This window comes from Peromyscus eremicus, chromosome 20 (assembly GCF_949786415.1).
Source record: "Peromyscus eremicus chromosome 20, PerEre_H2_v1, whole genome shotgun sequence".
Classification (NCBI taxonomy): domain Eukaryota; kingdom Metazoa; phylum Chordata; class Mammalia; order Rodentia; family Cricetidae; genus Peromyscus; species Peromyscus eremicus.
The window spans coordinates 25794076-25820741 of NC_081436.1; the positions used below are offsets into that span (position 1 = coordinate 25794076).

At 42.7% G+C, this 26666-nt stretch overlaps 1 protein-coding gene across 24 annotated transcripts in view; it reads left to right on the top strand.

The window, feature by feature from the left end:
- Positions 1-26666, top strand: part of Rbfox2 (RNA binding fox-1 homolog 2) — a 247547-nt gene that overhangs the window by 212539 nt on the left and 8342 nt on the right. For 4 of the 24 annotated variants that reach the window (XM_059247129.1, XM_059247130.1, XM_059247151.1 and 1 more), the window contains 7 exons: positions 7894-7986; positions 10569-10629; positions 13993-14046; positions 14150-14242; positions 15648-15792; positions 19343-19382; positions 24171-24202. In XM_059247129.1, coding sequence (XP_059103112.1) covers positions 7894-7986; positions 10569-10629; positions 13993-14046; positions 14150-14242; positions 15648-15792; positions 19343-19382; positions 24171-24202 — 518 coding nt within the window. Of the gene's footprint in view, positions 1-7893; positions 7987-10568; positions 10630-13992; positions 14047-14149; positions 14243-15647; positions 15793-19342; positions 19383-22175; positions 22219-24170; positions 24203-26666 lie in introns of all 24 variants that reach the window. The other 20 variants (XM_059247131.1, XM_059247132.1, XM_059247137.1 and 17 more) reach the window with 12 other exon arrangements.

The window sequence follows — 26666 nt, forward strand, 5'->3', positions numbered from 1 at the left end:
TGGTTTATCAGCACAGTGAGCATTCAGAGAGCAAAAGCGGGTCCCTGCTGCACAGAACTCTGCCCAGTGTCTTCCCTGGGCCAGACTCCAGAAAGAGGCTGCTGACATCTGGAGGCTACTAGGAAGCAAGAGAAGGTAGAGAGGAATGTGGCAGTTCCAAGGGCAGGAGGCAAGGTTCCTCAGCCAGCCTGGGCCAGCCTGCACTGCCTTTAAAGGCAGAGAGAGGCACCAGGAGGATGTGAAAGTCCAAATTCTCTTGGAACGAGTTTGTTTGTGAAATGCCAGTGTGGCATGCTTAGTTAGAAGACCTCGGTGAGGACTCTTCTCTGAGTTCCCCAGGTCACCTGTTCTCTTTGGAGTAAACTCTGACAAGCCTCTACTCAGTGAGTAGTGAGGTGTTCTCATTCCCAAGTCACACCCATGAGTGAGCCTCGGGATGCATGTATTCTGGGCTCACAACAGGTTTCATATGAAGAATGAGAGTAGCATCGGTGTGCAAGCTGGTGTATGTAGTCTCTAATGTGTTCTGTGTAGGGACTGACATTTCAGTTTAAATTATTTTCCTTTTTAATTAGTGATTTTAAAACTAATTTTTATTTGGTCATATCTGCTGCTTTCCAAATAGGTCTTGGCCTTGATTAAAGCCCTAAGAGTATAATTTAAGGAAAAGCTGAATGCAGTAAATGAGTTAACATTTACCTTTCTTCAGTCCACTGCAGATTCCTGTGCTTTAGTAGTTGCTAGCCCTCACCTCCCGCCTACCTGCACGGATGCACACACGCACACTGTTCTGATGCCTCAGTACTCTTGCATCCCTTAGAGAGTGTACCAATAACTGGTATCTATTCATTGTTAAAGAGCTAATGATACTTTAAGCTTCCAGCTTTCATTTTAAACAAAAAAAAGATTAACATGTCTATACAGACCTTCCTCCAGCACTTAACCTGGTAAGTATCTTTAAGTGAATCTGTTAACTAACCTTAAGACTACTGATGCTTATACTTCCTTACATTTATTTTTATTAAGCATTTAGCTTCAAAGTAGGAAAATAACCATGGCTTCAAGGTGGAAGCATATGAATGAAGATGAAAATGAAAATCAGTAAATGAAGATCATTGACCACACTGTTTATCTAAAGTAGTTAACTGAGGCATTTTTTTTTTCTGTTTTAAGTTGTGTGTACTTCAAATAACCTTAGATAAGCTGTACCAGCCACAAGGCCAGCGTAATTGCCCCAGGTGCTAAGCACTTGCTCCTTACAGAAAAGAATGACTGAACTCTTGTAAGGAGAAGGGAACTGAACTCTCTAAAGGCTTTCACCGACTTCAGGATTCACCTACTACCAATATTTAATTTCACCATGAGCAGTTACCTCTCCCATGTGATTTCATTTTAAAATAATGGCACCTGCCTGTCTTTTTCCCTTTGGGGATCCTCGAAGTGTGTGTTGCTTCTGTAGTTCCAGGCAGTGTCCTCACTGCCCCTACTTTCTTTGGGCTGTGATAGTACAAACACTGCTAATTGGTAAGTGTATCCAGAGCAAAGCATAAAATCACCCTGGACCCTCATTAAGGGCTGAGAAAACCCTGGATGGGACCTTTGCCTTCCTGACTGCTGTGAGGCCTTTCCCACAGTAGGCAGCCCTGGAACCCCACTCCAAATCTGCTGAAAAAGTGATTGTGGAGTCAGATCAGTAATGTCTCCTTTGGGATCCACCTAAGAGAAGGAATAAGCACTCGTCTTTTGGGAATGTAGCTTCTCATTTCTTTTCTTTTTTCTTTCTTGGTTCATTGTTTTTGTTTTTGTTTTTGTTTTGAGACAGGGTTTCACTATGTGCCCTGGCTGTCCTGGAACACTCACTCACTCTCTGTAGCCCAGGCTGGCCTTGAAATCACAGAGATCTGCTTGCCTCTGCCTCCTGAGTGCTGGGATTAAAGGCATGCACTACCACCACCTGGCTTCTCATTTCTTTGGTATATTTGGAGTTGACTACAAAATTTCAGAAAGACTTTACTGTGATACTATGGTTTTACCAGAAGCCCTGCCCAGGCTTTTAAACAGAGTACTTTTCTAATCAGAAATGAGCTTTATTAGAAGTTTTAAGTAGTAATAAACTGGTCATAAATAAGTCTGAGATAAGTAATACTGACATGTAATTTAATGTTTAACCAAATTATTCTAGAGCAAAACCCAAAACAAAACAAAAAACACCCTCCCCCACCCTGTGCTGGCTCTGGAGCCCAGGACCTTGTGTCTGCTAGGCAGGCACTCAGCCAATGAGCTGCATCCCAAACTGTCTTCTTTAGAGTGAGTCCATTTGGAAGGAGGTAAGTAGTGCTCCCTGCACTCTGCTCAGCCTTCTGCAGCTCCTCCTGTGGAGGCTGCTGTGCTCTGCAAAGCAGTGATGGCCCCTGTTTGCCTAGTTCCTTTTTGCTTTGACTGTCGCTGAATTCTGCTAGGGGTACACAGGCCATCGTCACAGTGTTTCTTAAATGATTTCTCGTGAATTTGTTGTCATTTTATGTTTTGCTCTGTGAAAGCAATCAGCTGTGTCTAAATTCTGACCAGCTGAAGCAAAGATGAAAGAAAGCTCTGCCTTTTAAAATGTGTAATTCAAATGTGTGGTGAAAAATAATACTCCTGACCCGGAAAGTACCTCATTCCCTCGAAGGATCTAGAAAGTGAGTGTGAGTTACACATAGCTCTCCTGATTCTCAGATTTCACTAGTAGCAGCAGAGTGTTAACATATCATGAGGTAACCTAGATAGACTTGTCATACTGTTCCTGGTGTCTTACAGTTATTCATAATGCCCCTTTCTTCCTCAAAATGTCCCGATTTCAATAATAAACTACAGCAGTGACTTTAAAGTAACTTTTTAGAGGGAAAACAGGCCCTTAATGAAAAGTAGGAAGTAAAAAAACATAGCCGCCTGTCCACCCGTGAGTAGTTTTTACTTCCACACTGGTGTCTCATGTGGACTCGTCAGCAGAACGCTGAGTCATGGCTGCCCTTTAGCCCCAGGATACTTGAGCTGCTAGTTCTTGCTTGTGGGTTCCAAAGCCTGAAAGCTTTTTCCTAAATTCATCCTATTGTTGAACTCGAGACTTTCCACTATCCTTCTGTTCACCATCACCCAGCTCCATAGCAGCTTGTTGTGATAATTGCCACGCTTACTGATTCATGCCCACCGTGCTCGGATTCCTTCCCTCAGGTGGATTTATTTCTGTTTAGGCTGGAGTGCAGGAGATGCGAGGTGTCTTGTCCTCACACACACAAGAACTGTGCTCTGGTTTCTTGACCATTGCCTTGGCTTTGATTTCACATGAAGAGAAATTATTTATTTCCAAATATGGTTAAAAGATTTTCTTTGAAGTCACACTAAGTGAGCCTTTGTGATTTTTGGTGAAATTGATAGATAATGATGGTATGAAATGTTTTCCGTTGTACTTAAAACTGAATTAACAATAAATATGTCCAGAAGGCTTCGTTTATTTTCTTTTGTTACCACTTTCTGGGTTTTTTTTTTCTCCCCCCCCCCCATTTATTTTTTTAATTTCTGTGTTCTGGCCATACCCAGGAGATCCGTCTGCTTTTGATTCTCCCTTAAAAGTTACATGGTAAATTTTCTTTCTCATTCTTCTGAGATGGAAAAATTCAAAAATTATACAAAATTTAAAAAAGAATGTTTTTACACTGTTCATCTTATTGCTTGTTACTTATTACAGCCTGAGGCCAGACCAAAAAGGTGACAGTTACTTGGCTCCTGTGTGCCATTGATGATAAATGGGTGTCAAGGCAGGTATGAACACACTATTCCTCCTGATAGAAGTTGGAACATGGCCATGTACCTAACACGGCGCTCTGTTTCTAAGACAGTTGGGAAAGTGCAGCTGCAACATTAGAGTGTTTCATTAACATTGAGGACAGAGAGTCCTAAAACAAGTGTGTATAGACCTGTGCTGTCCACTGTGGCAACCATGTGAGCCTTGGAAATGTGAGGACGTCTGAGACTCGCACCGTGAGCACACACACAGCAGACTGCAGGGGCTTAGCACAGAAGGAGCACTAGGCACCTGGTAGGGTTTTTATGCTGCTCTCATATTGAAATGATGATATGTGGTTGAATATGTTGTCAGAATCGATTTCATCTCTGTTACTTTAATGTGACTATCAGGAGATTTAAAGTGTATGTGGTACATGTACTTCTTTCTGGTGGATGGTGTTGGTGTAAGCAAATTTGGCGGGTTTGTTTTTTAATGAAAAACAAGTTTACTTTTTATTATCTGTTTTCATTAGTGGGAGCTAAATAAAAATCATTGCCTTATATACTTGAACTATTTCCTCTTGTTAAGAATTTAAGAGTAAACGGGGCAGTGGTGGCGGTGGTGGCACATCTTTAATCCCAGCACTCGGGAGGCAGAGGCAGGTGGATCTCTGTGAGTTTGAGGCCAGCCTGGTCTACAGAGTGAGTTCCAGCACAGCCAGGGCAACACAGAGAAACTCTGTTTCGGGGTGGGGGGGAGACGGGACAGTAAATTGGGCATGGTGGCACACACTTTTAATCTCCAGTACTCTGGAAGGCAAGAAGAGGCAGGCAGATCCCTGAGTTCAAGGCCAGCCTGGTTTGCATAAAGAGTTCTAGAACAGCAGGACTATATAGTAAGACCCTCCTCCCACCCACCCCCAAAAAAAAGAATGAGTGATTACCTTTATTACAAATTATATCACATATTTATTATTACATATTATACTAGTGCAGGTTGAGTTTTATATTTCAGCATAATTTATATGGTCATTTTTAACTGCTTAAGTAAAATGTGTTGAATTTAGATATGGTTTTATTTTCCCCTTTAAAACTAGAGATTCGGTGGGGTGGTGGTAGCATGCGCCTTTAATCACAGCACTCAGGAGGCAAAGGCAGGCTCAAAAAAAACAAAAGAAAAAAAAAAAGAAAGAAACTAGAGACTTGAACTAACTTATTTTCAGTTCAGTTTTGAATGATAGAGGTACATTAAAACCTGGTTTTCTAGAGCAGGTTTTCCTGCGGGTGACCCTTAACCCAGAAAAGCTGTGGCTGTGCTTAATATATAGTCCCTATGCCTTTTCCAATCGTCAACTTTATAGTATTGACACTGGAATATGAGTGTGTTAGGTAAAGAAGCATGGGGTTTAGGTTAATGGAAAAATGCCTTTTTAAATTTTTCACAGAAAGCTTGGTACCCTTCTAACAATAGACTTTAATTCCTAGGGGTTATGCTTTGTTTTGTTATGTTTTCTTGTGTTTCTAAACAAGTGACCACAAGTCTGATGGCTAAGAGCCACACAGTTATTACCTTACAGTACTAGAGGTCTGACGTCTAAAGGCAGTCTCACAGGGCTGCACAGAAAGTTAGCTATGGTGCTTTGGGAAGCTCCTGCCTTTTGGGGCCTCTAGAGGATGTCTGCTGCTGCCGACATGAGCAGTCAGGCCTTCTTTAGGCTGCTGTCATTGGATTCTGGAGTCTGGCCCTCTTGCATTCCTTTGCTTTATAAATACTGTGGGGATTACATTGAGCCCACCCAGATTGTCGGGGTAATCTCCCTACCTTGAAATCATTTAATCACATCTACAAAATCCCTTTGGCCTTGCAAGGTAACATATTCTGTGGCTTCAGGGATTAAGACTTGAGGGACTTAGGGGTGGGGAACATTATTCTGCCTACACAGGATCTGTTTATCTTCAAAGGAAAGAGTGAAATCTTACCTCTGCTTCATATCAGAGGATCCCAGCCATCCAGTGGGCCTTCCTCCTCTCTCACCAGGGAGGCCTGTTTTAGTTTGATGTCTTTAGTTTGATTAGTATTTCCTTTGGCATTTGATCATCTTAAAATAGGAAACACTTTAATATAGAAATTTGAAAATGCAGTTTTCCCCCAAATAGTCATTACTGAGAAAACCTAACGTGGATAGTCATGTTAAACTCCCCAGACACCACCTACCTTGTTACCACTTAGACTGCTGAGGGAACACATCCTGGCTTTTGTAAGCTCTGCCTGAGATGGGGTTTATATATGGAGGAGGCATGCTCCTGCTTACACAGCAGTGACTCCTGGGAGTCGTGAGGGGTTCCCCTCTGCAGGTGTTAACTGCTAGGGAAGTGAAAAGCTAGAGCGGTGGAGGGTGGACAGTACCAGTGCAGCTGTAGTGAAGTTGGTGGGCACTTGATGAAGTAGTCTGTAAGCACGTAGTGATCTTCCCTTGCAAGTAGTGGGGACATGTGAGCAGAGGAGTAGGTTAACTAACTCCTGGCCTCCTGATTTGTGTGCTCTATCTTTGTATCCACTACAGGGGCACATTATATTAATCCTAACTCCCATGGCAGCCACATCGTTACATCATGGCATTTTTTTCCCTGTCGAATAGGGGACAACCACCATTCCTAACATTCCTCACTCCTGATACTTGTTGACTATTCCTTATTTTCCTCATGTGGAAAATCACTAGTTTACCTTTAACAGCAGAGATAGACATCAACAGATTCATGATATAGGCAGTTTAGGTTGTCAGTTTTCCAAAATTTACCTGTACATATATTTTCTTTTTTTTTTTTTTTTAAAGATTGTATTTATTTATCATGTATACAGTGAGTGTTCAGCCTGCAGGCCAGAAGAGGGCACCATATCTCATTGTAGATGGTTGTGAGCCACCATGTGGTTGCTGGGAATTGAACTCAGGACCTCTGGAAGAACAGCCAGTGCTCTTAACCTCTGAGCCATCTCTCCCTGTACATATATTTTCTATAAAGTGCCAATCTGAATTAAAATTGTCATTGAAGAAACATCCTAGTTGTTGGTTGTTCAGTGATAGTCTCCCTTGCTTCCACAAGTGTTGCCTACAGAACTAGACCTCACTACTGTCTTCAGTGATCCTATCCCAAGACAGTAGTAGTATAAGACAGGTTCAGTGGGACTGAAATAACGCCTTAAATCTTACCATGGAGCATCAACCTTAAATGTGAGAGAAAAACCTTAGAGTCTGGAAAGATGGCTCAGTTGGTAAAGTACCTTTCTTGCAAGCATGGGGACCTGAGTTTATTCCTCAGCACTCAGGGGAGAAAGGGGGAAAAAAAAAAAAAAAAAAAAGGCCAGGCATATTGAGATGCTCGGCAGATGAAAGATACCTGCTGCCAAGCCTGATAACCTGAGTTTGATTCCCAGAACCCATAATGGAAGGAGAACCAGCTCACTCAAGTTGTCCTCTGACCTCCATGAGCACACTGTGGCACACACATAGCTCACAGACACACAGATATTTTTTAAAACTGTATGTATGTATGATGACCCAAGTTCTATCCGTGGGAGCCACTAGCTGGAAGGAGAGAACCAACTCCTGAAAGTTGTCGTCTGCCCCCCTCTTGTATGCCATGGTACATGCATGCCCATACACATGCACACTAAATAAATAAATGTTGAAAGAATAATAAAACTAAGGTGGAGAGCAGTTGGGGAAGACACTGCATTTATCTCTGCCAGCCACATGCACTGGTGCATGCATGCACTCACAGTAAGAATAGTTTTATGGTTTGGTTTGGTTTTTTATGTTCAGATTTTTGGTTGAATAGTTTGACCCGAGTAACTTCCTGCCTTAATCTTGGTCTGGCCTCATGTACTTTATATTTTATTGTTATTGTTGTTAATTAAGTTACTGTTACTATTATTACAGTTCTTTATCCTTTTATTGGGTTTAAATTTCCCTTTACAAAATATGCATGGATCAAAAATGTGCCTTTGGAAGAAATTGCTGGTGTTAGTTGTGCTGACGTCACCTCATACTGTGATGTTTTCTGTTTACCAAGAGATGAGTATTTTAATATAACGATGTGCATGTTTTCCCCTTCTCCCGCTGCATGCAGGGATTCGGGTTCGTAACTTTCGAGAATAGTGCTGATGCAGACAGGGCCAGGGAGAAATTGCACGGCACCGTGGTAGAGGGCCGTAAAATCGAGGTGCATGTCTTCAATAATTCAATTTCTCGTTTATATTTTCCTTTCTCTTTGTGTCCCGCCTCACTTATTTCACATTTGGAACCCTGTCCTGTCCATGTGTGCACACCTGTCTCTGTCTGTCTTCACCCCCTTGCACCACGCTGTGTAACGAACGTAACACCCCTTCTGCTTCTCTCCCGCCCTTGGTTGTCTGAGCTGCAGTTGGGGGCGGGGAATGTGTGCTTACCTGTGCTCTCATTTACTTTTTTTCCTCTTCCAAAATGTTTATCCTCTGCTCTCTTGATTTTTTTTTTCCTTTGCTTCAGTTTCTGCAAGACTGAATTCCTATTATGAGGCCTAAGCAAAACTAACTTCAAAAACGTCTGAAAACTACCTAGCTTATAACATTGTGTCTTGGAGGCCAGTTCCCCTCCACTTGCGTTTGATAAGTGTGGATACACGATGATGGAGGTTTTGGGGGGAGGACAGAATCCAGAACTCTGGTAGTTCAAAACTTTACTTAATACCAAACATTTTACTCCTTGATTACAAGGTTGACAGCAGAGGGTTCGAGGGCAGCTGGTGGCATAGATGGACAGATACTGTGATTGCTAGGTCAGCCCTGGGCTCACCAGCACTAGAGGGACTAACGCATTGAAGGTCAACTGGCTCCTCTCTCCTTTACCAGTTCTTTAAAGTATTAAATATAAAAGCCACCATTCGAGTAAGATGTCTGCATATTTTGCTTTTTTCCCCCTTTCCAATGGTTTAGCCTTTAGGGCCCTTCACTTGACTCACTCTTTCCATGGTAACTATACACAATGCTGGCGATGGTGCCCGTTGGCGGTAAGTGAATCGAAAGTGCTAGAGAAGAAGCTTTTAAAAATGTAATCACCAAACAATTAAGAGAGAAAAAGTCCATCTACCATCTCACATTAGCACTACCAGATGTGGTTTGACTTGCTTCTCCCCCTTCCTGCCCCTCTTCTTTTCCCTGCTGTGGGGTGATGTCGCCTGGACTGTGGATGTACCATCCTGTCTTGTAGCAGTCTGAGCTGTTTGGTTACTGACTTCATGGTGATTTTTTTTTCCCCTTGCGCATCTTACTCAGAGTTACTGAACTCCGGTTTGGCTGGTTTTATTAATGCACTTCCTACTCCTCCTCCTTTCCCTCTTTCCCAAACCACTGTGCACTTCTTTCCTGCTAACACCCTTCCTCACGTTCTCTCCTGTTTTCCCCACCACTCTGTTCTTTCCCGGACTTCTCATTTCTGCCCCTTCCTTTCTTCCTTCCCATTCCCCTCTGTCTGGCAGCTATTGGTCTCTTGCTGACTGGTAGTGTCTGGTTGGTTCTGGCTGTTTTTCCTTTGAATTGCTTGGTGGCTTTCTGCTCTAGCAGCTAGTTCAAGCTTTTGCTCCATTTCGACCTTGCTATCCACTTTCCCTCTTCTTTCCAAGTTGTTTCTTTGGTTTCTTTGTGTGGGTTAATTGCATGCTCTCAGTCTCATCCTTGTTGTCTCCCATTCGTTCCTTGTAAATGTGAAATGTTTCCATCTTCTGGTGGTCAAACTAGAGTAAATGGAGTTTCAAGCTGTCTTCACACAGGGAGGGCAAGGGGTCACCCTCCAAGTCATAAAAGATATCAATGTTTCTAAATTCCAATTTTACCTCAAATTGGTCTTCATAATATATATATATATATTCATTCCTAGAGGCCAAGTAAGCTGGCCTTGGTGGCACAAGCCTATAATCTAAGCATTCAGGAGACTGAGGCAGGAGGATCACAAGTTTAAGGCCAGCCTGGCTACATAGCAAATTCCAGGCTCAGCTGGAGCTGCCTAGTGACACATTTATATTTCCTAAGCTCTGAGCTCAAGGCTGGCTGTAGTTGAGTTTATGGTGAGGCTTTATCCTTCAGACAGGAGCTCCAGGCTCCATCCCTCCTTTTCCAGCAGGACCATCTTTGTTAGGCGTGCTTACCTTGGCATGGAGAGTGCCTCAAACTGTGTGCTTTGTCAGGGGGTAGAGAGGACCACAGCACAGGAGAAACAAACACTCCACTTTTCACAGTTGAGCGTGTCAAATGAGTAATCCATGTGGTCTAGAAAATTCAAGATGGCCCTACAGGCTGTCAACATGGGAATCTTTAGTTCCTCTATTTATTTAGTAATCCCAGACAATTAAAAAAAAAAAGTAGAACATCAGGACAGAAGGGTGGCAAGCCTCTGTTTTACAAACAAGCTTCAAAGTTCATTTGCAGATATATTTGTTCCCTATTTACTTTTTTCCAAATTGTCCTCAGTACGGAGACATCTCAAGGCCATCCAGAGAACTTGTAAGTGAGTGCATCATTTCTCTGGAGTGCCGAGGGTAGAACAGCCACAGTTTTCTTTTTGGAGACCAAGAAACTGCATTTTACTCTTGTTAGCCTCATTTAATAAGTACTTACATAAAAATTCTGTGACTATTTTATAATGCTGTGTTAATAATCTAAATGCAATCAGACATTTACATTTTAAATTACGTACTATGTTACTGGATGAGCAGTGTCGTGTTCCCTAATGTGTCCCTCCCCGCCCCTCTTGTCTGCTCCTTATTTTTAGGTGAATAATGCTACAGCACGTGTCATGACCAATAAGAAGATGGTCACGCCATATGCAAATGGTGAGGAGTTACATGCTGCCTTGGGGGAATGTTTGTTCTCATGTAAATATATGGAATTTTCATGACTTTCTAGGACCATCTGCTCAATTCACATTCGGCCTCTTAGAAGAATGTCTTATCTTTACACATGAATTTTTTCCTTAGAATTAAGCTAAGCTTTTTACTTATGAAGACTTTTTTTTTTTTTAGATTTATTTATTTATTATGTATACAGTGTTCTGTCTGCACATATCCCTGCAGGCCAGAAGAGGGCGCCATATCTCATTACAGATGGTTGTGAGCCACCATGTGGTTGCTGGGAATTGAACTCAGGACCTTTGGAAGAACAAACAGTGCTCTTAACCTCTGAGCCATCTCTCCAGCCCCTGAAGACGTTTTGTTCTTATTAACTTTCATCTTCTACGCAGTACCATCATGCCACTTGAGGCTACCTGTTAAATAGACTAAGTAGCATGTGGGCAGCCTCCTCTTCAGCCTCTGTAATTCTTCGTAATGTGGGAATTGCCCACAGAGCCCTGGTGGTCCAGGTATATTTTCCCACTGATTCCTCTTCAAATAAGTGTGATCTGGATTAGCGGGAAGGAAAAGCCTAGTCTCTTTTGTACGTATAGATTCCTTGCTTTCCTTAAGGCCTGGAAGTAATGGCCATCGGGCTTAAGGGTAGCTTTTTATTCCATGATGACAAGTCACATAGTGAGTTTAATGAATATTTGTGAGAACGGGATTTTCAGCAATAATTTGCCCCAACAAAAACAAACACTGGGCTGGAGAGGTGGCTTCTCAGGTAAAAAGCACTAGGTATGTAAACCTTAAAAATGGTGTTCAGTAACTGGAACCTCCATGAAAAGCCACATGTGGTGGCCCATATCTATAATCCCAGCACTTTACCTAGAGATCAGAGGCAGACACAGGAGAACAGGCAGAAATTTGGGCCAGCTAGCCTGAAATGCACCATACAGTGGCAGAAACAATAGAGGCCTTTGCTTCAGCAAGGGGGAAGGGGAGAACTGACTTCAAGAAATTGTCTTCTCGGGGGCTGGAGAGATGGCTCAGAGGTTAAGAGCACTGACTGCTCTTCCAGAGGTCCTGAGTTCAAGTCCCAGCAACCACATGGTGGCTCACAACTATCTGTAATGAGATCTGGCGCCCTCTTCTGGCCTGCAGACATACATGCAGGCAGAACATTGTATACATAATAAATAAATAAATCTTTAAAAAAAAAAAAAAAAGAGCTGATAGGTCTTTGACCTGTATATCAGCAGCTTCCAAACATATAAAAAAAAAAAATTGTCTTCTCATCTCCACTGCCCTCTGTGGCACACCCACACCCATACTCTTATATACAAAATAAGTTTAATTTAAAAACAATACAGAACTTAGGGCTAAAGTACAGCTCAAGGGAGGGGGGAGAACAAGGGAATCTGTGGCTGATATGTAGAACTTAATTGTATTGCAAAATAAAAATTAAAAAAAAAAAAAAGAGCCCATACTGACCTTGCAGAGGACCCAAGTTCAGTTCTCAACACTTGTGTCAGGTAGCTCTGAACTACCTAGAACTCCAGCTCTGGAGAGAAATGAATTTGGCATGAGTGCCCACATGAGCATTGTATTCATTTTGAGAGGTGTGTATGTATGTGTGTAGGTAGATGTACGTGTACAGATACCCTCAGACCTACATAAGTCTGTTCTCTCCTTTCACCATGTGGATCCCAGGGATCAAACAGGCATGGTGGCAAATGCTTTTACTCTCTGAACCATCTTGTTGGCCCCCGTGAGCATTTTTATCAGAATAATGGATTGGATTGAGAAAGAGTTACTTCAGCCAGACAATGGTGGCTCACACCTGTAATCCTGGCACTAGGAAGGCTAAGACAGGAGGATGATGAGTTCCAGAGCACATAGCCTGGACTACATAGGGCCCAGTAAGTAAAGATGCTTCCCTCCAAGCCTGATGACCTGAGTTCAGCCGACACACATGCATGGTGAATGGAGAAAATAAGCACCTATGAGTTGTCCTCTGACTGCTTCACATGCACGCGCGCGCGCACACACACACAGACACACACAGGGTAAATGTAAAAAAGAAAGGAAAATCTATAATTTCAATAGAAGTAGCCTTTCCTTCTCTCCATCCTATATTTATAGTGTAGCAGTGACCAACCTCCTCTGGAAAATAAATGCAGTGTGTTGCTTATGTAGAGACGTCAGTAGATACTTAAGTTGTTATGTAGAGTTCTACTCACTACTAGAGGGAATAGCATATATTCCTTGCTTACAAACAAAATACTTGCCATATTCCTCCTATAAGTATATAAAAAAATAAAATTTTCTCCCAACATAGTATTATTTGGAAACTCAGCATTTCTGAATCTTGAACTTAATGTTTGACAGCAGTGTGGTGTCCTTCAGAGTCTGAGTAATCTGTTCATTAAATGTATTTGTTATAAATTAAAACCTCTGAAGCCATACACAGAAGATAGGAATGGAGTTTGCATTTTATTACTCCCTATCTTTCCCTTTCTACTTAGTGAAAACTGGGGTTTTTACTATGAAAGGGGATTTCCATTCACCCACAAAACTTGCGTGATATAACTGAATGTGCCATCAAGTTCCAGGTCACATTTGAATTCAGTCTGAGGACACCTTACTGAATGAAGCCTCTAGTGGAAAGTACTGTATAAGGAAGTGTTGTCATGTGCTACCAAATGATAGGTGTTGAGATTTCTTTCCTCTTCTAAGCTCAGAGCAGGTCATCTGGGTACAGTTCTGAGTACAGTCTGCCAAACCCCACAGTTTATTTCTGTTTCCTCTTCCTCTTCTCCTTCCCCCTCCATCTTCCTCTCTCCATTTTCTTTCTCTGTTCTAGTTACAGTCTGTTTCTGTGACAAAACACTCAGACTAAAAGCAACTTTGGGGTCACATTTTTATCATTAAGGGAAGTCTGGGCAGTTCTCAAGCAGAAACTGTGGAGGAACACTGCTTGCTGGGTCACTGAAAAGCTCAGGCTTAGCTATATAACACAGGACCACCTACCTGCCCAGGGAATGATGCCACCCACAGTAGGCTCAGCTCTCCTGCATCAGTTAATAATCAAGCCAACCCCCACAGATGAAACACAGAAATCTGATCTGGACAATCCCTCTATCTTCCCAACCCTTCACTCCGTGCACCCCTGCCTGCTACCTGCCCAAGCCCTTACCCCTCAGTGACGCTGCTTAAAGATGATATTATTGCCCTTTCCTGTTAACTCTAACTTAGGGAGGAAAAACAACCCAGAGATGCCTGGAGCCATCTTGACATGCAGCATTCACACCTGTCTTCACATAGTCTTAAAACGTTCACGGTCTTCTTTTTCTGTTCCAGGCTGGAAATTAAGCCCAGTAGTTGGAGCTGTGTATGGCCCTGAATTATATGCAGGTAGTGTTGTACTGCTTCCCTTTCTGCTACTTAATGACATCTGTGCTCTTCATTTGCCTATGTCTTTGTAACTTTTTCACATTTTTATTTTTTATGCACCTAGCATCCAGCTTTCAAGCTGATGTATCCCTAGGCAATGAGGCAGCCGTACCCCTGTCAGGAAGAGGAGGCATCAACACTTACATTCCTCTAATCAGTAAGTAGACAACACTGGCCTGGCATGAGTTTTGACTGTTGCCACTGATGGGTTGGATTGGTCTGTTTTTCTTCTCCTAGCATGATACAGAACTGATAAAAGAACCATTCTTTTTTGTTTGTTTTTCGAGACAGGGTTTCTTTATATAACAACCCTGGCTGTCCTGGAACTCACTTTGTAGATGAGGCTGGCCTCAAACTCACAGAGATCCACCTGCCTTTTCCTTTGTAGTGCTGGGATTAAAGCCGTGCACCACCACCCAGCTGAAACAAAACATTCTTGAGAGAGTAATAGATACCTCAGTGCCCTGTTTTGTATGACTCACACTAGAAGCTTCCACAAAACAAAAATCACTGTACACTCTACAGAGGGTGAACATGTAAATATCCTTTCTGTATTTGATCATGAGGAAATCAGAATGTACAAGGATGCAAGGATGTATAGACTGCATTACTCAAGCCTACTCCCCGACCCCCGCACAAACACTGTCCCGTGGAGTGCCACTTAGCACAGATCCAGTGTCAGTGACTGCTCTGCGCTTTCTTACTGTCTCTAGAGCCACTTTGACCCGGGCCCTTTCCCCTGGCAAGAGGTGTAACTAAACTGGATTCAGCAGAGTGAGGTGTTGCTGCATGACTTCCAGAGCAAAACACACTTAGAGCAGGTCTTTCTTTGGAAAATATCTGCCTCGTTAAAGGATACAGGTTGACTGGGAAGGTTAATATTTCAGAGATGACTGGACAGTGATGGTGCATGCTTTTAGTCTCAGCACTAGGGAGGCAGAGGCAGGCGAATCTCTGTGAGTTCAAGGCCAGCCTGGTCTACACAGTGAGTTCTAGGACAGCCAGAGCTACACGGAGAAACTCTGTCTTGAAAAACCATATATATATATTTTTTAGAGAAATGAAATTGACAAATGAATTCTCTAAAAACTATTGTTTATCTTGGAGGTGAATACCATGTAAAAATACATAAAGAACATTTCTTTTGAGGAATAATTATTACATAATAACATTTAGAAATGAAATTGATAGTTAGCCAGTTCAAGAATTTATATTAATCTGATTTGAACCACCAACAGAAAGTAAAAGTTGTACATCTTACTGAGGTGAGCTGCTTCTGATAAGAGTTTCCTATCAGCATGCATTATGACTGGAAAACCTGGAAGGAACAGAGTAAACTCAAGATTTGGGATGAGTGAGACATGGAACCATTGCTTGGTCGTCTTGTGTCTCTCTTTCCACTTCTCCCTCCAGAACCCCAGAGTTAGGAGATATTAATAAGTGTACTTGCTGTCTTTTCAGGAAAACTTTGGTGCCTATCTCTCTACCTTTTCCATGATTGAGTCTCAGTCTGGTTTTATACCAGCTCCTGAATGCAAGTTGAAATTTCTGTCATATTTTGGGTCTCCCTTTAGTTCCTGGCTTCCCTTACCCAACTGCAGCCACCACGGCAGCCGCATTCAGAGGAGCCCATCTGAGGGGCAGAGGGCGGACAGTGTATGGTGCAGTCAGAGCGGTACCTCCAACAGCCATCCCCGCCTATCCAGGGTAAGCATTAGATTCCAAAATCACCATTTATAATGAGCAGTTGCATAAAAAGAAGAAGGGAAGAAAGAGTGCTCTGGACCTCTCTGATTTCTAGGATGTCACTGGGCAGCATTTAGATGCTGTATGAATATTTGCAAATTAATGGATGGAGGGCAAGAACCAAAATACAGAAATATGACCAAGGGTCAATTCATTGTACAAACCCTCATTTTGGCCACCTTAAGCCTTCATGGTGACGGCTTAAGACAGTAGCCAGAGCCGTCTTGTGTTTGCTAGCAGTGTGTTGGCATGGAGTTCACTCAGCAGCGCACGAGTGTGGATTAACACTACTGCAGAGAACTGAGAAAGGAGCTGGAGATTTTAGTGCCAGACTCTGTCTGCTGTGCTCACCCCATCTCACCACCGCGTGTGGGGGCCGAGGCCAGCACATGCGCCCACCCCATGGTTTCACTGCCTGGGTAGTGAGCAGCAAAGCTAGTTACCCACAATGGATTTGCTTTCTTTGTAGGAAATAGATTGAAAGAGGTGAATTCAAAGACAAACCAAGTCCAATTGAATGGAGGGAGAGAGGGAGCAGTAGGAGGAAGCCAGCTGCAGCCGGCTTCTGAGATGGTAGCAGCTGAAGTGGCTGAGCATCCCTCGCCTTCAGTTTGCTGCCGAGGGTGTCTCATGCAGTGGAAAGATTCCATAGCAACAAATAAATCCTTTGTTTTTGAATGGGGAGAAGGAGGGAAGATGGCAGATTGGCTTTTAGTTGTTTATCCGTGTCAGCCTAACGTATATTTTTATATAAAGTGAACTTCTCTAATTCAGTTGTGCCAAGGACTTTCTCTCTTAAAAGATTTGACATTTCTCTTCATCTTTTCTCTGCCTATGACAGTGGTTTTTTTTTTGTTGTTGTTGTTGTTGTTGTTTGTTTTTTTTCCTATATTCTGGAGAAATATAAATAGCTGCAGAAAAGCCAGATAGCTGCTTTTTAGTTAAAACATAAAGGAAGATAGCATGTCCCTTTCTGATAGCATAGTTGGCTTCACCAGGAAGTATACTAATTTAACATTCATTCATTCATAGACCAATGGACATACCATTAGGAGTCCTCCATGCCACAGAATTAAAGCATTTTTATTAGACAAGGCAAGTATGCATGCTGAAGTGGGCAGACTCCAAGACACTGCAAGGGAACTGCTTCAGAGAATAACTTTCATTTGCAATTTATAGATAATTAAATCCCATGCATTCCATCATCTCCATCTTCTGCCATGACTTGCTTTTAATTTTATCCTTTTTTGTCTCAACTTGACCTTTGACCTTCAACCTCTGACATCTCTTTTTTAAAAAATTAATTAAAGATACAACTTTGTTTCATCAAGAAATATTTGAGTGAAACCTGAAGTGAATCTTTTACAAGCTCAGCAAACTAGGAAAACTGCTCATGATGTGTCTCCATTTCAACCCAAAAAGCATTTACTGTCACATTTGCAGGAAGAGAATGCCCAGAGAAACATGGAACTCCCTATTTTGTGATTTCCTGAGCTACTTCATAAAGTAGCTGAGTTCACTCCTGTTCACTGTAGGGCCTTTCAGTGTACTGACCGAACTTAACCATTCTCTAGTGAGTCTGTGTCAGGTGTAGATTTGCTTCAACGAATCTTATCTTTTATGTCTGATCATGTCAGTTTCTGTGCATTGCATTGAACACTAATTTCCCTTGTATTCTTTTTTATTAACTATACCATCTGTTTACATGGAAGATGGCAAGGAATAAGTCCAGTATTTCATGGGGAATGAATGGCCTAGAGTTGCTTTCAGTCTTGTTAGTCACTGAGCTCTAGCCTCTTATGGCACTGGGCACAGGGATTGTCAGAATCTAGAGTTCAAGTGAATACTTACCATAAGTGATTCCCTTGTTTTGAGTGACAACACTCTTTATAGAAGGACTGTGTTGTAGTCTTTGCCTGTGCCCCTCACTGACATTGATGAAGACTAATTCACCACTTGGCCCCCATGCTGTCCAGTCATCAACCTTCTCCACCAAGTCTTTTGTGAGAATGCAGTGGAGCGGCAGATTCAACCTGATAGTAGCAGACTTTAGCTGCAAGTGCAGACTGAAGCAGGTATAGCCTGCTTTTCCTGCGGCACCAAACAGAGGCCTAGCACTCGATGCATTGCAAGGTGTGACCTTGCAACTTGTAGATATAAGACTCAGTGGCCCTGCTTCTTAGCTCATTCATTATAACTGAAAAAAGAAATTATCCATTTTATTTAGTTGACTAAACAAAAAACAGATTTTTAAAAATTTATTAAACAGCCAAGTCTTGACCTGACAAATGTGAAGATGAACTTTGTCTTCTCTCTACCACTGTTTATGTCTTCTGCTCCCAAAATAATGTTTTGGGGGAAATCTATGTATACAAAAGCACTTCATAAGGCTGGAGAAAAGTCTACATTTTAAGAATAACAGTATAGTGCTGCTCCAGATTTATGTTTAAAAAACTAATATTGCCTACTTGGCAAAGCCCGTTACCAAATAGGAGAGGGGGCCCTGCCAGCAGCTTCCCCAAGTTCACTGTTTGAAATCAGTAGGACAGGCCTAGTCATGCCCAGAACTTCAGTCACCAATTGTATGTTTCAGAATTCTTTAAATGCTCTATTAAGAAAGAACCCTTAAAATCTTCCAGTTGCTCCTTCCCACTCTGGATTATATTGTTACTATCTGGGATCCCACTGCACCTTTCAATTCTTGGACCAATCACCTTAACCTTGAGCTCATTACCTCTGCTTGTGAAAGCAATGCATTGTGGGTATTTTTGGTTGTTTTGTTCTTTCGGTTTTTTTTTTTAATTACATTTCTCTGTTTACTTTGGTCAGAATTGATTGACTTGTTTTTCCAAGGTGTTGCATTGGTTCTCAAAAATGCTGAATAATAATACTTTGCATGCTTGTGTGATCAGCCAAATCTTATCGCATGTCTAATGTGCAGGGTGAAAAGCAGGTGATGTATGGATAACAGGAAAAATATACACTTTACTTCAAAAATATGAAATGAAAATACACTCTTAAGCATCATTTAAAACACACTTCGCACATAGGTTCTGACCTAATGGAATTCATTTTGTTCACTCTCTTCATGAAGTTAAGCCCCTCATCATCCCTACCCTTTGTACACTTTGGAAGAACAGCGTTCTCCTAGGACACACTTCCATTTAAAAGTCCAGATTTTAAAGTTCATTTGTCAACCCAGCAGCTCTCAGACAACTACATGAGGCCCTGCCTGCCAGGAGCACTGTTTATTTCATTAGTCTGAGTTACCCAGTGTCCAGGTGCTCGGTCTAGTTTTGCAGACCCTTAGCTCTCCTTGCATGTCCTGGAGCCGTGGAACGCACGTGTGCACTTGGCACATCTCTGTCACCAGCTTGCCGCGGCCCCATGTCCAGGTCACATTCATACATCACCTGCCTGTGTAGCGCATGTGCATGCTGCCGTCCTCAATAACCGGAATGTGTTTCTGTTCTTTTGTTTTTTGTTTTTGTTTTTGTGTGGATTTCTGCAGTGTGGTTTACCAGGACGGATTTTACGGTGCTGACCTCTATGTAAGTACACACACCGGGGCCTTTTTGACCCCATCCCCTGACAAGCCAGCCTTTTTTTTCTGTTTCTTTAGTTGGTTTTGTTTTTATTTTTGTTTTGTTTTGTTTTCCTTTTAAAAAAATATAATTTAAGTTTTGTTTTCCTTTTTCCTTGTGGATATATATATTATATATTTTAAGAATGCAAGCATGCTTCTCTGCCACTGCGCTTGCCCCTGGGTGCAAAAACTAAGCCTTTGGGTCTCATGACGGTTGCTGGGGTCAGCCTACTGGACATATTCTTCCCCTTCCCTATGCCCACAAGTGTTCTGGGCATCTTGTGAGATGATCAGCAGGTTTAAAGTCGTATTGTTGTCTCATCATCTACATACATGAACAGCAGGACTAGTTCAGCCTGACACCAGCTCTTTCCCTTTTGTGCCTTTCATCTCACACTGTCTTCAGAGCATTAGGGCTTGGGTGTATGTAAATGGCAATCAGCTTTCCAAACTGTGTGCTTCCTAATTTGACATGATGTGAAGAACATAAACTTGTGAAAGTGCCATCAAGGAGCTGATAATTCTGAGGCTCGTGTAGTGACTAAAGGATCTCAGATACTCAGTTTAAAACCCATCTGCCTGGAAGACCAGTGGGTCTGTTTCTTAGGAGTCAGCCGGGGAAACCGAGGCGCATACTTCACAGCCTGGACTCTTATAGCCATTCAAGTTTGTGAAGATCTGCCATCTCCACCAGCCACAGTGACACTGAATCCATCTTCCATCTAGCTGGAGATGAAATTCCATGATTTGTTGGTCACATACTACTTAAAAGATGGATAAAGAGATGGAGCTGACACAGGAAAAGCTTTTGAATGTTGAAGACCATTATTAAGAGCCTTCCAGATGGTCTTTTTCTGAATGCCAGCATAGTCCACTGACCCAAATCATTAAGACAACTTTATGAAAAAGACACGGCAGTAGGAAGTGACTCTGTAGGTGGGTCAGTGTTCCCGGAAGATGCTTTTGGTGCCCTCACCTCTCTAGTCCTTGAGGCTGTTGATACCCGCTTCCCTGGCAGTCTAAGGGCAGCCGTTCAGAAGGCACCGAGTCAGTAGAGCCTGCTGAGTCTACACATGTGCTATTTAGAGTAGGCCTTCAAAGTGTACCTAGTAAAGAAACCTTAGTCATGATTTATTGATCCGTCTCTCAGATTGTGATTACCAGAATTTCACAGCCAAGCATAAAGACCACCTAGTCTGTGTTTCATTATCTCTTTGTACTTTAATTAAAATCTAACACTTGCTCAGCAAATTTTCAAGAGGTAACATTCCCCGTGTTCACAGTTGAGAACTAGGCAGATTACACATTTTTGAATGTGCATATTTACATGTGACGTTAGCATGCACATCCTCCATATTCTCATGAAACTCAGCTTCATATTATTTACTTTTTTGGAGCCTGCTCTGTTAGAGCAGGCTTTCCATTTGAATTATTTCCTCAGCTGAGGGTTTTGTTGTTTGTTTGTTTGTTTGTTTTAGGGGGGTTAGGTTGTTGTGTTTTTGTTTTTTGTTGTTGGTTTTTTGGTGGAGTTTTTTGGTTTTTTGTTGCTGTTGTTTTTTTGAGACAGGGTTTCTCTATGTAACCCTGACTGTTTTTGGAACTCACTCTGTAGACCAGGCTGGCCTTGAACTCTCAGAGATCCATTTGCCTTTGCCTCCCAAGTGCTGGGATTAAAGACATGTACCACCACCACCCAGATTTTTCTAAAATTATCCTATTTCTATTCTGGTTTTGCCTATTTTTACCTTCAACCAACCAACTAAATATTTGTTTGAGGCTCTCTTACTTCCTTATTTTACATTTTCACATCTTAATGAGAGATGATTTTTCATCAAGAGAATGGGTGTCTCTTTTGTTTGTTTGTTTTTGTTTTTATTTTTTAATCTAAATGAATAATCTACAGAAGCGAAGCAAGAAATCCAGTGGCTTGGCCACAGCACCCTTCCAGGGGCCCTTGCTAAAGCACTGGTGCCTGTCTGCTGCCCTTTCTTTCTCTTCCCGTCTGAGTCAGTGTTGCTAGGAGGGGAAGAGTTGCTCGCTAGTGCTGAGACTGCATCTGAGCCCTCCTCCGGTGAAAACCAAGACTACAGTATCTTCTCCAGGCTGTGGCTGTTGACCAGATGTCTCCAGGCTGTGGCTGTTGACCAGATGTCTGAGTGTGAGGGAGGGAGCTAAGGAGGCCTAAAGTCACAAGCAAAAGTGACTGTCCGCTTTGAGTTTGTTCTGCCTTTCTCTGTACATTTCCCTAACTCTGGAAACCTATCACTGCACCTTTAGATCTAGTTTCCTCAGAAGTGTACTAGAATAGGATGAGTGCAGGATTCCGTGTATAAACGGAACTCTGGCCCGGACAGAGCGTGAACAGAAGCCATCAGGGGAGGAGCCATGGCGCCTTGGTACTGGCTTTACTTCGTAAATCCTCTTCCCTGTTCCGCTTTCAGAGCAAGGGTTCTTGATAGCCCTTCTGCTTCCTCATGGTGCACTTGGTGTCCTCTGTTTGTAAAGTGGCTTGCTCTTCCAGGATACATGTATGCCCACTCCCCATCCCCGCTGTCCCCATTTTTCCCAGTAGAAAAAGCCATAGTTCACCCTAATTCATCCTTTTAGTGGGATAACAACTGCTCCTGATTCTCACCTGTGAAAAGCATGCTTGCATCCAAAGGAAAGAAAAGGCTGGCAGCCCATGGTGGGCTCTTTGTATGATTGTTTTCCTTCCACAGCTGTGTTTTTGAACTGCTCTTCCTGTGTTCTGTTATAGAATAGTCTTACAGGAACCAATCATTAGCGCTAAAATACCTCAGGTAGGAGTGCCAGTGTGACCTGCCAATCAATCAGATTGTGGATTGCAGTGAAAAAATTGAATTATACTAACCATTCCAGCTCCACGTTAGAGATGGGAACAGAGGCTTTTTTGGACAATCAAGACTTGTGAGCGTGTGATCTAAGCCCTGCTACCTCAGCAGTGCACACATCACATCCACACATCATGGCACTTCCTTCAAAATGAGCCTTCCAGTCCTCTCAACACACATCTGCACAGATCACATGCACTGTCCCACCACTGCTGCCTCTGCCAGCCTGTCAGTCACATTTGCCTGTGCTATTTATTTCAACTAGTCTTTTGTATTGGAGATCTTACCAGCTGAGGGCCCTAACTGTGAAAGAATTGTCCAAAAGGGAGGAGGCAGAAGTCTGCCCGTGCGAGGCTTCCTCCTTCCTCCATCCCATGTTGAGCTGAAATCCTGGGCAGAGATGGCCTGTGCCGCTGCAGAAGCATGAAGTCTCTACAGGTCTGGACACACTGGACTTGTAGCTCCTGTGCCCTCTTTCCTTTCACCAAATGAGATCTGTGAGTGTTGGGATTAGCATGCTCGTTAAGAGAGTTTTCGGGCAGCTTGATGCTAGGAGAAGAAAAATAGTCCATTACTTCATAACCCAGTTATTCATGTAACCCAGTGATGTTTTAGAAATGAACTAATTTGGAGAGATGTGGAATAATAAAGTATTTGAAAGATTTAATTCAAAAGACCATCTCTCATCTATCATGTAAGTCAAAGATAATCAAGTTGATCATAATAATCTCTCCTTAGTCTCAAATATAAATAATCGTGAGATAGAACTTTAAATGACGTTTTTCATAGTAGATCAACCTGTCCATCTAGAGCAAAAATTAAAAATTTTGTATTCAAGTCTGTGCCATGTCTGCATGAGAACTCACTGTTTAGGCTGTGGCTCTCAGTTGGAGTGTGGAAAGAGGCCACTAGGATCACCTACGGCCAAAACCAATGGTTAGAGGCCAAACATTAGACCCTTGCTAAGTGAAATAGATCTACTCCTTGGTGATGAGACTAACCATCATACCTGTTAGTCCCCTATACACACGTACACACATGTACACACTTGCCTTGCTCTGTCCATCTGCACACTACATGGGGATAACAAGCTTTCATTTGTCTGCTGGTCTTGAACTACACACTTCCCTCCTCGGTGTCACCTGTCATTGTCTTTCAGGTAGAGAGAAGGTGTCTTGACATCACATGCTCACCAAAGTCCTGTTTTAATGTAAACCTAAAGCAAAAATACAGTAAGATTAAAGGCAAGGTTAAAATCAAGACAAGATAAAAATCTGTAGATATGCAGACAAGGGTCACATGCAGGGGAGCAGTGGTTAGAGTCTGTTTTGTTTCAAACAAAGCTGCAGAAATGGTACAGAAGAGTCCCAGTGGTACAGAGTTGATTCAGCGAAGAGTAGTAGATCTCTCTGTGGGAGACAGACTTTCCTCTAACACTTTGGAAAGTCCATAGCAAAGGGGCTTAAAGCAGCAGCATTTGGCTTTGAAAAGCTGGAAATGGAAGCAAAGATATGACAGATAATTGAGAAAACAAAACTCTCAAATACAAGAGAAACCTTGGAAGAACACTAGATAAGAAGATGCAGTTGCTCCCACAAAGTGGGCAGCTGGGGGAGCTCTGTGGGTTGGGGCTGAGTTCTAGTGCCAGAGCCAGGCAGGTTGACTAGCACAGTGATGTGGAATTGGGCCACCAGATTGGGAACACTAGGCATTATTTAGAAAGGTTATGAAGAAAATTAACTATTTTTCAAGGCGCATGTATGTATTTGAACCAGGCTTAGCCAGGCCAAACTTAGGCAGCTCTTAGAGTTCCAGAAGCCGTCTGTGTGTGCCCTCCTACACTATGGTGTGCTGTGGCCATGCTAATCCCCATTTTTTGTTTTATTTCAAATCACACACAGATAGAATCTGCAAACTGCTTCAGATCAAACAGGTCTGATTGTGTGTAAATACATATGTCCTTTTTAATTTTTATTAATGGTTGCTTCAGTTTTGCATCAGTGCATGGTTAAAGCAATACACATCAGCTATTCATGACTTCATATCTCCAAATGAATTATTTCTCCTCTTTTTTTGTTTGTTTGTTTGTGCAGTCAGCTGAAGAAATGTTAACATCTCACTCTAAATCTCTCAGTGGAGTCTCTGTTCCCTTCTCTGATATAACAGATGGGTTACTGCTTGTTATAATTATTAACATTGTGGTATGGGCCAGGGCTCGGGTGGGCAAGATTTACTCCTCCTTTGGGCTGGGGAGGGGCCAGTTGTTAGGGTATGGAATGTTAACTCAAGTGGTGACTGACTGTTTCCGTAATACCAGGTCGTTGTGGCTGCACGCTCTAGTAATTGAGGCTGTGTACTTCACCGAGCTTGTGGTAGAGCCTAGGGCAAACCGCTGTCCCAAGAGAATGCTGGGATAGATAGAGTTAGCCAGTGCCAGTCTGGACGTGGTGGTTTTGCTGTTGTTTTAGCTCCGGATGTCGGCATGCTCAGTTTTAATGTGATTAATATTAATGTGGCGCCACCCCCCACCCCACGCCTGAGCCCTCTTCTCCTTCTTCCCACCTTGTTCTTTTTGAAAATTTTAAGAAACAGTAATGAAAACCTTGGTGTTTCAAACTGCACTTTGCTCTCATGGTCTATAAAAATCTTCAAATTTTCTGGTTAAAGTAAAATCTGGGGAAAAAAAAAAACTTGGCCCTTTGTACACTCTGAAACCTAGAATACAGTTAAGTGAGTTGTAGTTTGTAGATTTTGTCCAGAGTTTTGTGTAATGTTCTGTAGATACCCAATTTAAGCAATAGCAGAAAGACTTCGGAGTAAGATGTAAGATCTGAAAGGATTAGTTTCCTGATGTGCAGTGCACTGTTCCTAAGGCATCGGTGAATTACAGGGTTGCTTTGGTAACTGCAGTTCTCAGGAACTGCTGAAAGATCATCGGCTTTTCAAAAGCATTAATGTAGATTTTCTTATTGCTAGTATTCTCCCAAGCCCATCAGTACCAATAAAATACTTCATCCCATCCTGCTCTTGAACCCCAGAGAGCTTCATCAGTCAAACCCCAAAGTCAGAGTCCACTCATAGAAGCAAATACAGCAAATGGAGAAGGCCCACTTCCTCCCAGTGGGAAGGACCTCAGCCACTGAGGAAAACCTTGCTGTCAGTTGCCTACTTAGGAGCCCTTCCTAAGTTAACAGCCACAACTCCGAGCTCCCAGGGTTCTGGCCTGAATCTGTACTTTCAGTGAGTGAGGACTTCCACCCTGCTCCATTCTGTAAATGCTGCACCTAGCTAAGCACTGATCCAACTGCTTTCACTACCTTAGCTTTCTAAATTTGTAAAGATTGTTTTGGTGTTTGAAGGAATGCTAAAGAGACCAAGCACATAGTGCTAAATTACCTCTGTTACTTACAGAGAAGTTTCACTAAAGAGTCAGCTTCTGATCTAAACAAATGGAATCATACCGAAACAGAATGAGCAGCTGAGCCTTTGTGGCCCAGATAAAGATGAACTGTAACGATGAGCTTTGTTTTCTCTACCCAATGCTTTCACCATTCCATGTCCTCTTTGGAGGCTTAAGAACTAAGGGAAAGAAGGAATGGAGCAAGCCCTGTGGAGCTAGATGTGAGGTGTTGCCCAGGTGGTCCAGCTTGCTCTCCCAGTAGATAGACATGGCTCAGTTACAAAGTTGTTTCCTGCCACATTCCCACCTAGGTCATGTCACTGCTAGGGTTTTGTAAGGGTGACTCAGATTATCCCTATGGACACCTACAGAAGGAGTGACAGCAAAGGAGTGTCGCAGAGCAGCTAAAAGCCACTGGACTGGAGAAGTGTATTTGGAGCTGCTGACAGTGACGTCTTACAGAGTAGACTCGGAGAGCAGGATGGATGCTCCCTCATACTGCTGGCGCTTTGCTAGAGGAAGCTTAGACGTTCATAAAATTATAGGTAGTCCCCAAATGAGATTCATCAGGAGTCAAAGAAGCCGGCCAGAGCTGCTAGGCAGGATGCCAGAGAAGACCAAGGATCTCATTAGAAAATACTTTAGCCTGGCGGTGGTGATGCACACCCTTAGTCCCAGGAGTCAGAGGCAGGTGAATCTCTGTGAGTTTGAGGCCAGCCTGGTCTACAGAGCGAGTTCTAGGACAGCCAAGGCTACACAGAGAAACCCTGTCTCAAAAAGTAGAAAGAAAGAAACTGGAAGGAAAAAAGAGAGAAGTAGTACTGGACAGTGGTGGCGCACACCTTTAATCCCAGCACTCAGGACAGAGGCAGGTGGTCTGTGAGTTCAAACCAGCCTGGTCAACAGAGTAAGTTTCCAGACAGCCTAGGCTACATAGAGAGACCTTGTCTCCAACATACACACACACACACACACATACACACACACACACACACAC